Here is a 15,165-nt window from a genome sequence, read left to right as displayed (position 1 = left end):
CGTTCTTTACAGTAGAAATCTTAGGGTCTTTTGCAGAACCAAGTATGATTTCTCATTTTGTAGTCCGTGCCATCTCACTTAATTGATTTTCTGCCCAATTGATTTTCTTGTATTGAAACTCTTCAGATACAAATTTGGCTCTTTTCAGTCCAGTTTTTAAGAGAGTGGGGGCTGAAAGAAAGACTTCTGAACCATGTTTGAAGGACAGCGGGGCTGCAGGCTCTCAAGGCAGCGCATTTTTATCCTGAGAGCCAAAAAGCTGTCCAGAAGCTTCTCTTCTTTTTACTCTCAGCTTCCTCTTGGCTGCTAATAGCAGGAGGGTGAAAGGGAGAGTACGTATAGGAAATGCCAACCTAAGTGGAGAAGCCCAAATGGTTTCATTTATACAAACACATCATTTCAGTTGCTTATATTTGAGGTACAAAATTTTATTTTTAAAAGTCCATTAAAAATACCTTTTTTGCCTCTTAACATTGATCATCCAATTGCTTTGGAATTTAGAGAATTTAAACACTTAGGATAGAGGTACAAGGGATACATTTAGAAAAGCAATCATCCACCCACTCCTCTCTACCAAAGCTTGGGACTCTTTCTCCATCCAATTTTTCTTTCAGTCTGTGTGATCTAATGCTATGTGGCAACTAAGTAGTGAGCCTAGATATGTGTGGGTAAGAGACTGAGGTTCATTACTTTGTAGCAGGGCTCTTCTCAACGGGGGCACCTGTGTCCTTCCAGGGAACATTTGGCAATGTCTCGAGACATTTTGGCTTGTCCCAACTGGGGACAGGAGGAGGGGAGAATGGCACTATTCACATCTAGTGGGTAGAGGATACTTTCAGATATCCAGATCCTACAATGCTCGGGACAGCCCCCATAACAAAGAATTATCTGGCCCAAGATGCCAATAGTGCAGAAGTTGAGACATTCTGTTTTACAGTCCCACTTCAGGTGTTGGGTGTGTGTGTGTGTGTGTGTGTGTGTGTGTGTCGGTGTGTGTGTGTGTGTGTGTGTGTGTGTGTCTCAGCTGGGGCTAGCGGGATTTTAGAATCACCAACCACAATACTGTTATCAGCCCACCAGACCCTAGAATCTGTTCTGACATCCAGAGTCACCATACTGCATCCTTCTCTCCCTCCTTCCTGGAAGGGCTGAGCACAATGACACACCCTCTCTGTTTAGCCACATGCAGGCAGTGATACTGGATGGGCTGCTTGCCTTCAGTCTTCTAGTCTTCTGGTTCCTTTCACTCATTCCTGAGTTTCGGGTGGGCTTTGAAAGGTCCAGTGTTAGAGGCACAATTATCAGACTTTGAAGCATCCTTTTTTTACATCACAGCAGCTCACAGAAAAAAATGAAAATATTTCTACAGTATCCTGGGGTAAGCTGAGGAAGCTGCTCAACAGTGATCAGCCCTGAAGCTCCAGTCACAGCCGGGTGTGAAGAGATCAATATTCCCTGCAACCTCTGCAGGGCACAGAGGTTGGGAAAGTACATAAAGTATCAGAATGCTAGGAAAGAACTTAAAAACTTCATCAAGAATTGATGTAGTCACCACAATTAGCAGTAATTCCTTGCAACAACCACCTGGAAAATTCTGATATTTTTGTTCTCTATTTTTTTTTTTTTTTTCTGTTTTAGTACTCCTTAAAATCCCTTCAGTTAATTTATGGAGTGGAGACTGCATGTAATTCTTGAAGCCTGTGGTGACTGACACAACATTTGATACTGAAGTTAACAGACCTTAGAGTTTTGGAATGAACTGTGGTTAGAATACCAAAAAAAAACTAGTTGAAGAGAACTCACAATTTCACTGTACTTTGGTGATAACAGGAGCCTATGTGGAGAAGAGAGCATAAAATAAGAAAGTTGAATTTTTTTTTCTCTTGCTGAAACAAAACTCCAGGAAATTAAATGAATGTCATTGCGGAAGGTTACGGAATGAACTGAAAGAAAATTATCTTCCTCAAGTATCTCTCTCTCCCTTTCAAAACCCAATTAGGCTTCTTTTTGGAGTGGGTCTCAGCCATTAATAGGTCTTCCTGGTTAGTAGGCTGTTCACTGTAGATTTCTTTCCCATTCTCCAGCTATGGAATGCGGGAGATTTTTATGCAGAGAACCTGTATCAGTGAGGAGAGAATTCTGAAGGATCTGAGGCAGCACACTTCTAGCGGGTTACTTACTAGGTGAGGAGATTACCTCATGCTGCCAAAGCCCCTTCTGGAGTTAGCTCTGGCTGATATGTACCAAATAGTTCAGGAGGTCTATTCTTGAACACTGGTAGAGCGCATAGGCCAGCTTTCCCACCGTGGCCCCCTTATTGCCTTCCCTCATCAGCCACTTTTGGAGCATCTGGTAAACCTTTTCTTTTAGTCCATCTCGCTCATAGTCATGGTCAATTTCCTCAATCTGAGGTTCAGTGAAGCCCAGCTTACGGGCACAGTTTTTCCATTGCTTTCCCAGATTTTCCCTGACTGGGTTCAGATGTTTATCAGTCAGACTAGTGATATTTTCTGCCAAACAGAAAAGAGAAGAAGGCATCAGGCTATAACCCATTTGAACATTCTAGTTTCAAAAACCTGTATAAAGAGTATCAGGAGACAATAAAAAAGATAATTTATTAATTATAGAGTTGTTGACCCGTGAGGTGATACTTTACATGTCTGGAAGCCCATTTGGAATGTTTATGTGAGTACAATAGAGAACCTCTTCCTCTTAGCAGATACCTCTCCGAGCTACAGCTGACGGCATTGGGAATAAAAGCCCTGCTTGGCTACGAGGCTGTTCTATACAACCTTAGCCAGTGGCCCTGTTAATATCAGACCTTCCTGATGTAAAGAGGGAAGAAAACACCATTTTTGTTCCTTTTGGCATTGTCTACTTATATCTGGCCAGAATCAAGGTCATTCAATTCCTGATCCCCTGCCCCCTACAGTTCACTTTCCTCTTACTTAGGGAAACCAAGACCATCAAGTGCAAACTTTTCAATTACAATGCCTTCCCTTATCTTTTAAGGAATGAGGTATCTACTTTTCAAGGTCTGTTTGGACTCCTCTCTCCTTTACCCTAAGTGTTATCTTCTCTTCTCCTACAGCCACAGCCTCCCTTTCTACTGGTTCCTTCCTCTTAGGCCTTCATAAAAATAACAAAAAGAAACTAAAGTATAAAATCACCACCACACACATTTTCCTTGATCCTCATCCCAGCCCAATAAACTGAATATAAGGAAAAAGACATCTCATTCCCCATGCCCATTCTTTCCTTAGCATCCCCCCTCACGCTGCAACTCCCATTCTTTCCTTAGCTCCCCACAATGCATTTCTGTCATCACCACTGGATGTCAGCAGTCCAAAAACGTCCCAGATTTTGTCAACACCTCTCTGGGAGAGGGACCCTGGGTTTCATCAGATTCTCAAGGGTACCTGTGTCACCCCAAGAGTTAGGAACCTCCTCTCTAAGGACTATTCTTCAAATGGATTAGGCCAGGGATTGGCAAACTATGGCCTCTGGGCCAAATCTGGCCTGCTGCCTGTTTTTGTAAAAAAAGTTTTACTGGAACACAGCCACGTACATATGTACATATTGTCTGTGGCTGCTATTGCATTGCAATGTCAGGTGAGTAGTTGCAACAGAGACCTCAGGGCCAGTGAAACCTAAAATATTTACTATCTGGCACTTGACAGAAACATTTTGCCAGCCCTGGGGTTAATCATAAAGCTGCGTTCTTAAATCCCATTGTTTTGGCCTCATGCCTGTTTCCCAGGTTGTGTTTTGGGATTAACGTTATGAGCCTGCAGAGTGGAACCCTGTAAGAGAAAGCTCTCTTGTTTTTATAACAGAGGTGCTGTTGAGGGCATAGTCTTCTATCTTTTCAGAATCCTTTTTTTTTTTTTTTTAAAGATTTTATTTATTTATTTGAGAGAGAATGAGAGAGAGCACATGAGAGGGGGGAGGGTCAGAGGGAGAAGCAGACTCCCTGCTGAGCAGGGAGCCCGATGCGGGACTCGATCCCGGGGCTCCAGGATCATGACCTGAGCTGAAGGCAGTCGCTTAACCAACTGAGCCACCCAGGCGCCCCAGAATCCCTTTTGATGAAGACCTGAGGGACCTACCTCTCTTAGGTCTGAGTAGTGATATTGATCATGATGATGATGATGATGTGTTCAACACTTTCATAGATCTTACTATGTGTTAGGCAGTGTTCTAAGCTCTTTATACATATTGACTCATTTAATTTTCACAACAAATCTGTGAATTAGGTATTGTAATTATCCCCATATTAAACATAAATAAACCACAAAGGAATTATACGGAAATTACAGAGACATTTTACAGAGAAAACATGGGGCAACTTTCAGGGAAAATAACTGGAAAAATTTCAGGATTCCACTCTATCCCTCTAAACAAGTAAGAAAGTTTCAGGTTGCTAGATGACAGGTCCTTAAAGGGCATCTTACCAAAGATATCTTGGTACTTAGAAGCTGGCTCTTCTTTCAAGTTCATGTCTGGTAGCACTGAACTCATTCCACTAATCTCCATATAATTATGGTCTCCAACCTGAATGCCAGCACTGTTGTATATGGTACATTTCGCAGACTCATCTGAATAGAGTGAAACACACAGGTAAGTATATCTAGACTGAAAGCAAAAGAAATAAATACCACATGGTAAAAGGGCAGAGCTTTACTCCAGATGTGTAAGTTAAATTATTTATCCTATGCCAACCTTTGAAATTTTCTTCTTTAAAATGTAACTGAACCAACCTCACATCCATCAGGATGACTACTATAAAAACAAAAACAAAACAACAACAGAAATAACACGTGTTGGCAAGGATGTGAATGAACTGGAACCCCTGTGTGCTGCTGGTGGGAATACAAAATGGTGTGGTGAACAGTATGGAGGTTTCTCAAAAAAATTAAAAATAGAATTACCCTAAGATCCAGCAATTCCACTTCTGGGTATATACCCAAAGGAATGAAAGCAGGGCCTCAAACAAAGATTTATACACCCCTGTCTATAGCAGCATTATTCACAACAGCCCAAAAGTGGAAGCCACCCAATGTCCATCAACAGAGGAACAGATAAGCAATATGTGTTATATACTGACAATAGAATATTTTTCAGGCTTAAAAAGGAAGGAGATCCTGATACATGCTACAACATAGATGAACCTTTAGGACACTGTGCTCAGTGAAATAAGCCAGTCACAAGAGGACAAAGATTGTATGATTCCACTTATATGAAGTACCCTAGAGTAGTCAAATTCATAAAGACGCAAAGTAGAATGGTGGCTGCCGGGATGGGAGGTGGACTGGGGAATTAGTGTCTGATGAGTACAGAATTTCAGTTTGGGAAGATGAAAAGAGCTCTGGAGATAAATGGTGGTGATGGTAGCCCAATATTTTGGTTTCATCACAAATGGCAGTCTTTGGCCTATATAAGATAAGAATCAAAATATCCAAGACTTCTTTCTTAACCTTCAGAAAACAGCAAGCAAGTAAAAGAACACAAGCAGTGACCTTCACTTCCATCACAGATTGGGTACAATGGGACCACTGTGATGCAGATTAGAGCAGACAATGCCTACCAGTTACAAGGAAGGACCTGTAACCCAACACTTGCAGGCAGCTGCAATGAATCCCACCTGAACTGAGGCCAAGGGGTCTGATGGAGACTATTCCACGGTTGCAAATTGCATCTGGCGGCTGAACACCACAAGCAACTCACCCTTGTTACCTTAGAGTCTACAACAGAGCTAATGGCTGCTTTATTTTCAGAAACATTTAAAAAAAAAAATTGTAGCTAAAAAAACTGTTTACCTCTTGATGGGACGGAGATGAATGGAAGGGTGGGTGTATTTCCCAGTAGGTTGGTCTCAGGCACTGGAGTTTTATGCACGCTTGGCATATGGCTTGGATTTGGCCCATACCAAACTCTTGAACCTGCTGTTCCCAGATCCTGTGGTCTTGTTCCAAAAGGGAATGGATTGTACAGTCCATTGTTCCAGTATAGTACTTGCGGTTGGCTGGTTAGCCCTGTGGGTTGGTGTAGTGCATTACCAGGACTGGTTGCACTAGAATAAGGAAGGCCTTTTACTCCTGGGTTCTGAACATTCTCATAAGGTCTCTGCTGCGCAAAAGGGTCATGGGAGACCCTTCGTCTCCTTTCCTCCTCTCTATTATAAGCCACATTCTGTCTGAGCGGTTTTGTCTGCCTGTCCATGCGGCTGCCAAAAAGATGGTAGTTGGCTTCCTCCTGGAGTTTACTCTGCAAGCTGAGCTGATTCTCCTCCTGCTGGTTCTCTAGGGAGGGAGAAAACCAGGACTCCTCCACGGGACCTATCCCAAGTCCCTGGGAACTGTGCAGCGAGCTGGGCTGTTCTGGGGCTGAGAAGAAATGATCAACATTGGAAAGAGTTTCAAAAAGCAACAAGAAGTAAAATAAAAGCTGAGCACCATCATACATCTTATCTCAGAATAACATACTGAAACCTTTGCGAACAAATAAAAAAGCATTTACTTGATGGTCCTCTTCCTACCTATATTACCTATATAGGTAATTCGTAGAAGTACCTGCATGGTGGTGAGAGAGCACTAGGGAAATTTGAACAGGCAACAGAAATGTGAGTGTCACAGGAATGAGCAAGGAAGAGAGGGATTTGTGTTGTAGCAGAGAAGGTGGCTGTCTCCTTGATGGGATGCAGGGCTACAAAATAAGAACAGGAGCAGCTTGGTGTTAAGCACTTTCCATGGCTTCTTTTATTCTTTAAAAGCCCTGTAAGAGTAGGAGCAATTATTATCATGATTTGATGGATGACGTTTACAAGAGGTTAATTTGTCCTAAGACAGATAGCTAATAAAGTGGTTTCAATATCCTATACTCTGTTTTTCCTTTAGTTATAATGAAAAAAGTATCCCTCCTTGAATCTGAGATCAACCTCTCTGCTTGTTCTCTGAATCTGTCATCCCTGACCTCAAGGACCTTGCTTCCACACACGTCCCCTCTTGTTCCTGAGCTGTCACTTTCTTCCTATCAGATATGTTAGGCCTCTTATGTTCAGGATGCTTTGTGATTTTGGTGAATACACTGCTATTTACTCTTTCAAATATATGTATCTTTACTCCCAAATATATTATAAATTTCTTTAAATATTTTATAGCTTCTTCTGTTTCTTTATGGTCATGAAGAGTATTTTTGAGAATAGAGTGAATGCATGAACAAACAAGTGAATACATTACTTTCAATCATCGGATGTTACCTGAATTTGACCTGCTTGGAGGTATTGCTGTACAGTCAATCTGGAGAGAATGCATTCTCTTCACAAATGAATTTTGGGCTGGGTCTGGATACTCTTTCTGTAATTAACAGCATAAATGTACACCTTAGTAAGCAGTAGAAAATAGTTCCAGAAAATTATTATAAGAAAAACAAATCTTTTCAAATGGTAGAGATTTCCTGTAGCTCTTACAAGGAATAAATCTTTTTTTAAAAATAAACTTTTTTCCCAAATAGCCAAAACAACCTTAAAAAAGAAGAACCAATTTGGAGGGTTCACACTTCCTGATTTCAAAACTTACTACAAAACTACAATAATCAAAACTGTGTGGTAATGGTCAAAGGACAGGCAGAGACCATGGAAGATAATAGAGAACCCAGAAATAAACCCTTGCATGGCTAACTGATTTTCAACAAGGGTGCCAAGACCATGCAATGGGGGAACACAGGATATCCACACCTAAAAGAATGAAGCTGGACCCTTACCGTTAATATATACAAAAATTAACTCACATGGACCAAAGCTTAAGTGCTCAAACCACATAAACATTAGAAGAAAACATAGGGGGAAAGATTCATGACATTTGATTTGACAATAATTTCTCAGATAGGACACCAGTAACATAGGCAACAAAATAAAAATAAATAAACTGGACAACATCAAAATTAAAGCCTCTGTGCATCAAAGGACACCATCAAGAGAGTGAAATGGAATAGGAAGAAAAATATTTGCAAATCATATATCTCTGATAAGGGATGAATATCCAGATTATATAAAGAATTCATACAATTCAATAGTAAAACAACTCAATTCAAAAATGACCAAAGGGCTTGAATAAACATTTCTCTAAAGATCTACAAATGGCACATGAAAAGATGCTCAACATCATTAGTCATTAAGAAAATATCCATTAGGGGCGCCTGGGTGGCTCAGTTGGTTAAGCGACTGCCTTCGGCTCAGGTCATGATCCTGGAGTTCCGGGATCGAGTCCCACATTGGGCTCCCTGCTCGGCAGGGAGTCTGCTTCTCCCTCTGACCCTCTTCCCTCTCATGCTCTCTGTCTCTCATTCTCTCTCTCTCAAATAAATAAATAAAATCTTTAAAAAAAAAAAAGAAAATATCCATTAAAACCACCATGTAAGATATATATGACTTCACACTCATTAGAATGGCTATTATTTAAAAAACAAAACAAAACCCAGAGCATGAAAAGTGTTGGTGAGAATGTAGAGAAATTGGAACCTTGTGCATTGTAGGTGGAAATGTAAAATGGTAGGGCCATTATAGAAAACAATTTGATGGTTCCTCAGAAGTTAAACATAGTATTATCATACAACGTAGCAATTCCACTCTTATGTATATACCCAAAAGAATTGAAGGGAAGAGCTCAAAAAAAAAAAAAAAAAAAACAAAAACCATACACCAATGTTCATAGCAGCCTTATTCACAGATAAAAGGTGGACACAATTCAGTATCCATCACAGCTGAATCAATAATCAAACTGTGATATACACATAAAATGGAGAATTATTCAGCCTTAAAAAGGAGTGAAGCTCTAACACATGCTACAACATGGATGAACCTTGAAAACATGACCCTTAGTGAAACAGGGTAGACACAAGAAGACAAATACTGTCTGATCCCCACATCTGTAAGGTACCTAGAAGAGGCAAATTCATAGAAACTGGAATTAAATGTTACCAGGGGCTGGGGAAAGGGAGGAATGAGGGGCTCTTATTTAATGGATACCGAGTTTCTGTTTGGGATTTTTAAAAATGGAAATGGATACTAGCGATTTGTACAACATTGTGAGTGTACTTAATGCTACTGAACTGTACACTTAAAAATGGGTACGATGGTGGGGCACCTGGGTGGTGCAGTCCTTTAAGGGACTGACTTTTGGTTTCCGCTCAGATCGTGATCTCCAGGTCATGATATAGATAGAGCCCTGCGTCAGCCTCTGCGATCAGCACCCAGTCGCCTTAAGACTCTCTTTCCCACTCCCTCTGCCCTCCTCCCACCCATGTGCGATTGCGCTCACTCTCTAAAATAAATAAATAAATCTTTAAAAAAGAAAAGAAAAAATGGGTAAGATGGTAAATTTTATGTTATGTATATTTTACCAAAATAAAAAAAAAGTAGAAAAAGAAACTTTTTTGCTATAAAAGTGATACTACTCATTATTGAAAATATAGAAAATGTACAGAATTATATTTAAAAAGAAACCTACACGTACTGCCTCCACTTCAAGCACAAAATTAACATTTTGGTATTTCCTTTAAGTTTTTTTCTTAGTCATATTTGCATTTTGTTTTAATATGTAGTGTTTTTGTTAGTCTTCAGTTTTTTTTTTTTTTTTAAGATTTTATTTATTTATTTGAGAGAGAGAGAATGAGAGAGAGCACGATAGGGAAGAGGGTCAGAGGGAGAAGCAGACCGCCCGCTGAGCAGGGAGCCCGATGCGGGACTCGATCCCGGGACTCCAGGATCACGACCTGAGCCGAAGGCAGTCGCTTAACCAACTGAGCCACCCAGATGCCCTGTTAGTCTTCAGTTTTAAGTTTTTCTAAGTTCCATTGTGATTTCCCTTTTTGATCCACAGGTATTTAAAAATATACTTCTTAACTCCTAACCACATGAGATTTTCTAATTTTAAGATTAACTTGTAGCATAACTGAAATAAAATCAGAGAAAATTCTTTATATGATTACAATCCTTTTAAATTGGTTGATAATTGTTTTATTTCCCAGGGCATGGTCAATTTTAAAGTATGTTCTGTATGTTCTTGGAAAAGCCTTTAAAGGTAAGTATTCTGCAGTTATTAAATGCAGTGTTTTATTTCTTTCCATTCAGTCAAATGTTAATCATGTTCTTCAAATTTTCTATATCCTTACTGATTTTTTTTTTTGTCCAGTTGTTCTATCAGTGAGAAATCTATATTCAAATCTCCAATTTGTCTATTTCTCCTTTGAGTTTTGTCAAGTTTTACTTTGTATGTATTGAGGCCATGTTATTTAGGGCATATACATATTTAAAGCTGTTATTATCTTCCTGGTGAATTGAACTTTTTATCATTATGAAATATTCCTGATTATTGTGGTAATGCTTTTTTAGCCTTAGTAACTATCCTTCCTGATGGCCTTTGGATGCCCAAGAGCGGTTTCCACTGGATACCTCTCCTTTTAGAGTGTAGGTATCCCTCAAAAGTCTGGTAATTCTTGACTCTCTGGTTTTTTATCTTTATTTTAAAATCTCCATATGCCTTCCTGTTTTACTTACTGTAGTCTTCCCCTCATGTTGCTATAAGACTTAGGCCAGCAACTTGCTTTCTAAGTGTGTATGTAGGGAAGGTCTTTGTTTCTCTTCGTTACTTAGCTGGTATCAACCTTTGACATACCTCTTAGACCCCAGACACCAACTTCACTGCTTCAAGTTGAGGCAGATGCTGCTCTCATCTGTTGCTTAGTGCAAGGGAATCAGGGGGAGGAGCCAACTTTTGTAACTGGCACAACCATGGTTCCCGAATGACAATCTTATCATCAATGTCCCAGGTGACCATTCTGTTTCTTGTACACACGGACCCAAGGCTTGCTCCACCAGTTCTTCTTCAGCATTATGTTTTGGGTTAGCATTTTCTTCTTCTGTTCTATGACTTAGCAAATATAATTCTGTTGGCTTTCTATCTTTCAAGAATTCTTCAAAATGACTGATCCACCTACGGTACTTTCCATTCTATTCCAGTGACATTGTGCTTTTGTTTTCATATTGCTATATATAATTTTTCTCATTTCATTAGTTTTGATGGAGGAATGGGTCCAGTATGCCAACTTGATGATATCTGTATAAAATTGCTAATTTTCTTCAAGTGGTTATCAAGCTCGCTTACCTCAAATCTTAGTAACAAATTATACTGCCTTGGTTTTCAAGATTGATAATATATATGTTTTGATATGTTATGCTTTGAGTACCTGCTAGGTTACCTACCTTTAAACTTGTCACATCGTCTTCTACATTTTCTTCTAATTGAACTACATAAAAGGGCCTAAATTTTTCTTCAATGCCTGTATAAAAAAAATAATACTTTAAATTTTCTAAAGTAAAGTATTTTCTAAAGTAAAATTTAAATATTAGCAATCTATTATTTTTGAATTACTTACCTTAATCTGTGGACAAAGCAGTAAAATAAAAATTTTAATGCCAAATCACTGACTTACATGAAGAGACTAGTAAGACCAATAAGTAGGTGGACAGAAGGAGGGACAAGATAACACTGAAAACCAAGAGCTACTGCCTAATAGCATATTTCTCTGGCTGCAGCACAGAGCCCTATCTAGTATGAATTACTCTCCAAGTGAACAGGGATGGATGGACTCCTTGTTTCTATGTCTCTGGGATCAGAATTATTATAGGACAGAATACTCAGAATAAGGATTTGATATAAGAGTCAAGAGGTGCTAGCTTTAAAAGAAATAGGCAACTTCCACTTTCAGGAAGATGGAGTAGACATACTTTTCCTCATTTCTCCCTCTAAGCACAAGAACTGCTAGATATCACATATAAAACAAACATGAAAAGAGTCTGAAAGGAGGAAAGAAAAGGCAGACCAACTACAGAGTTTGGGATCTGAGGAAAGTCATGGCGATGAGTTCACTAGGATTTCTTTTTGCCTTTTAGATCCCAGACTTGGCCTTAAGGAAGCTGGCAACCACCCCCCCCACCAAAAAAAAAAAGCCTAACAAAAGCCTCTTCTAGCCAAAGGACTAAGCAAGGGGCAGCCTAGCAAGACAAAAGACCTTTAATTCAATAACCATTCTCCAGCCAAACATCACAGAATACACTGTGGCTCCACTCGCAACCTCACCAGCAAAGGCCAAGTAAGGAGAGCTAAGACTTCCAACCTCATGAAACAGTAACAGGGTACTCCAACATCCCCACCAGGGGATCTCAGAGAAGGCCAAATAAGGAGCCAGGTCTTTCCTTCCTGCCAGATGGTAATCAGTGGATTATGAGGGTAAACTGGACTTGCACCCTTATTTTACAGTAATAAGGTGCTCCCACCCATTCCAGTGGAGAAGTATCAGGAGAGGCCCCAGTGGGAGTCAGAACTTTCACCTCCACTGCAGTGTCCATGGAGACCAGGTGCACTCCACTGGAATTTCCATCCTGACCAGTACAAACAAGGAGCCCCCCCTGCCCCCCACCGCCCTGCCTCAGGTGTCAACAGGGCTCAGTAGAAAACCTGGACGTCCCTCTACCTGTCAAACAAGGTGGCAGCCACCCTTCCACTGGCAAAGCCATGTCAGAAAAGGCTAGCTAAAAGAGAAGGCTTGAAGAAGATCCAGAATCTCCTAACACTATAAGAAAATGTACAAGTTTCAAGAGAAAAAAATCACTCATCACACTAAGAACCAGGAATATCTAAAACGAGAAAAAAAGATAATCAATAGATGCCAACACCACGATACCAGAGATAGTAGAATTCACTGTTTAAAGGTTTAAACAGCCATGATACAAATGCTTCAACAAGCAATTACAAATAAGCTTAAAACAAATGAAAAAACAGGGATGCCTGGGTGGCTCAGTTGGTTAAGCCATTGCCTTCGCTTGGGTCATGACCCCAGGACCCTGGGATCGAGTCCCACATCAGGCCCCCTGCACAGTCTGCTTCTCCCTCTGCCTGCCACTCCCCCTGCTTGTGCTCTCTTGCACACTCTCACTCTCTCTCCATCAAATAAATAAATAATCTTAAAAAAAATAAAGATAAAAAAACGGGAAGCCTCAACAAAGAAACAAGATATAAAAGAAAGTTCAATGAAATTTTTGAATTAAAAAATATAGTAAACCAAAATGGATGAGTTCAACAGCAGAATAAAGGGGACAGAGGAAAATCAGTAAGCTGAAAGACAGAATAATAGACATAACCCAATTCGATCAAGAGAAAGAAAATAAACTGAGAAAAAAAAAGTGTACAGAGCCTCAGGGACAAGTGAAACTATAACAAAACATCTAGTATTTTTGTTATCCCTACCTCAGAAAGGAAAAAGAGAGCATGGCTGAAAAAAGTACTCTACGAGATAATGGCTGAAAGCTTCTCAAATTTGGGAAGGGACATATACCTACAGATTCAAAAATCAAAAGAAAACCCAAACAGAATAAACCCAAACAAATTCATACCATGACAAATAATAATTAAACCTCTGAAAGATAAAGTTGTGAAAGCAGCCAGAGAAAATACCTTACCTATAGGTTTAAAAAAAAGGATTTCTTAACTAAAACCATGGAGGCCAGAGTAAGTTGCATGGTATTTATTAAATCCTGAAAGAAAGGAATTGTCAACCCAGAATCCTACACCCAGCAAAAATATCCTACAGAAATGAAGGTAAGACCAAGACATTCTCAAATGAAAAAAAACTGGTAATTTGTCCCTAGCAGACAACAACCTAAAAGAATGGCTAAAGGAACTTCCTAAACAAGAAGGAAATGATAAAAGAAGATACCCCAGGGTGCCTGGGTGACTCAGTTGGTTAAGCGACTGCCTTCGGCTCAGGTCATGGTCCCGGAGTCCTGGGATCGAGTCCCACATCAGGCTCCTGGCTCAGCGGGGAGCCTGCTTCTCCCTCTGACCCTCTCCCCTCTCATGCTGTTTCTCTCTCTCTCTCAAATAAATAAATAAATAAATAAATAAATAAATAAATAAATAAATAAATATCTTAAAAAAAAAAAAAAAGAAGATACCCTGGAACATCAGGGAGGAAGAAAGAACACATGTGGTATAATTAAAAAATAAATATTTATTCTTTTTCCCAGCTTCAGCTGGTTCATGGCACGGAGCTCCCCAAATCCCTGGGATCTCCTGAGCAGTAAGAATGTCTTTTCTATGTTAATGAGATGGCTCCTGGCTAGAGGGATGAGGACAAGAAGCTAGATAGCTTCAGGATTGGAGCTGGTCACCAGAAAGACCTAGTTATGATTACAAGGCTGGCGCTTTCAGTACCAGCTGAGGGGAGAGGGACTAGAGATTTAGTTCAGTCACCAATGACCAGTGATTTAATCAATACTGCCTACCTAATGAAGCCTCCATGAAAACCTCTAAACAATGGGGTTTGGAGAGCTTCCAGTAGTGAATACATTGAGTGAATACATTGTTGGGAAAGTGGCATGAGAGCTCTGTGGCACACCACTCCCACCACCAATAACTTAATGAATCTCTTCCTTTGGCTGTTCCTGAGTTGTACTCCAGTAAATGTAAGTAAAATGTTTTCCTGAGTTCTATGAGTTCTAGTGAATTATTGAATCTTAAGGGGGTATTATGAGGACCTTCAAATTTGTATTTGGTGGAGTAGAAGTGTGGGTAGCCTTGGCATCCTATCTGCATCTGGGTCTAAAGTGGCGACAATCTTACAGCAGGCCTAAGCCCTTAAATCTGTGGAATCTGACAATAACTCCAGTTGGTTAGTGTCAGAATTTAATTGAATTCTAGAACACCTAGTTGTGACACATTTAGTGTCAGAAGTAATACTACAAAAAACACCCCACAACACAGAAATCAAAAATATGGGTAAATACAATAGGCTCTCTTTCTCTTTTTGAGTTTTCTAAACTATCACTGACAGTTGAAGCAAAACTGTAACAATGTCAATGTATTCTAAATATATGTAGAGGAACTATTTAAGGCAATTATATACAGAGGAAGGTAAAGGGAAGTAAAGGAAGTAAAGTTTTTATACTCCACTCAAACTGGTAAAATAATATAAGTATACTGTGATAAATTATGTACAGATAATGTAACACCTAGAGTATCCACTGGAAAAACTATCCTCAAATATACTATCGATAAATTCAGGGGAGCCTGGGTGACTCAGTCAGTTAAGTGTCCAACTCTTGATTTC

At 39.8% G+C, this 15,165-nt stretch overlaps 1 protein-coding gene across 1 annotated transcript in view; it reads right to left on the bottom strand.

The window, feature by feature from the left end:
• Positions 1–381: 381 nt before the first annotated feature.
• RIPK1 (receptor interacting serine/threonine kinase 1) overlaps positions 382–15,165 on the bottom strand; it is a 40,916-nt gene continuing 26,132 nt past the window's right edge. Inside the window, exons 7-11 of the mRNA XM_021696886.2 lie at positions 11,261–11,337; positions 7,259–7,355; positions 5,820–6,386; positions 4,455–4,598; positions 382–2,510 (exon numbers count right to left, since the gene is read on the bottom strand). Coding sequence (XP_021552561.1) covers positions 2,224–2,510; positions 4,455–4,598; positions 5,820–6,386; positions 7,259–7,355; positions 11,261–11,337 — 1,172 coding nt within the window. The 3' untranslated portion in view covers positions 382–2,223. The remainder of the gene's footprint in view (positions 2,511–4,454; positions 4,599–5,819; positions 6,387–7,258; positions 7,356–11,260; positions 11,338–15,165) is intronic.

Source organism: Neomonachus schauinslandi, chromosome 8 (assembly GCF_002201575.2).
Source record: "Neomonachus schauinslandi chromosome 8, ASM220157v2, whole genome shotgun sequence".
Lineage (NCBI taxonomy): Eukaryota > Metazoa > Chordata > Mammalia > Carnivora > Phocidae > Neomonachus > Neomonachus schauinslandi.
The sequence above is the reverse complement of the archived record's forward strand: the minus strand, read 5'-3'. Positions and strand labels throughout refer to the sequence as shown.